Source organism: Penaeus monodon, chromosome 34, assembly GCF_015228065.2.
Source record: "Penaeus monodon isolate SGIC_2016 chromosome 34, NSTDA_Pmon_1, whole genome shotgun sequence".
Lineage (NCBI taxonomy): Eukaryota > Metazoa > Arthropoda > Malacostraca > Decapoda > Penaeidae > Penaeus > Penaeus monodon.
The window spans coordinates 19108160-19108621 of NC_051419.1; the positions used below are offsets into that span (position 1 = coordinate 19108160).

General features: G+C 47.4%; 1 protein-coding gene across 1 annotated transcript in view; it reads right to left on the bottom strand.

The window, feature by feature from the left end:
- Positions 1-456, bottom strand: part of LOC119594928 — a gene marked incomplete in the record, with an annotated part of 1414 nt that extends 958 nt beyond the window's left edge. Inside the window, 2 exon segments of the mRNA XM_037944001.1 lie at positions 1-156; positions 350-456. Coding sequence (XP_037799929.1) covers positions 1-156; positions 350-355 — 162 coding nt within the window.
- Between the last annotated feature and the right edge of the window lie 6 nt (positions 457-462).

Here is a 462-nt window from a genome sequence, read left to right on the forward strand (position 1 = left end):
AGGCGGGTCGCTAACCGTTCCATCGTCACAGCAGTAAGAGGGCCTCTTTTCGTCCCCCGGTCGCCACTTCTTGCAGAAATATCTGCAACCGTCGGCGCTTCCGGTGCCAGTCGCGAACACAACGGCTGCCACGGCCAGGAGGAGGAACACGCGGATCTGGAACCGATTTTTTCTCTCATATTGATAATGTAGATATTAAAACATAAGTGAATGAATTATCCATTGATAGCTAAAACATTTTTGTAATATATATATGACAGAGCTGACACAACTAATAAAAAAATTCTACAAGCACGAAGCTGGTCTAAATATATATCGGCTTTGTTTGAAGAATGCAGTTGGTTCTAACCATCATGTTGCAAGTAGCTGACTGCACGATTGCCGACAACTGACTGTGTGAGCACGAATCACGAGGCGCCTTATATAGGCCAGAGGCCCCGCCTCGCCAGCCAGCCATGGCAG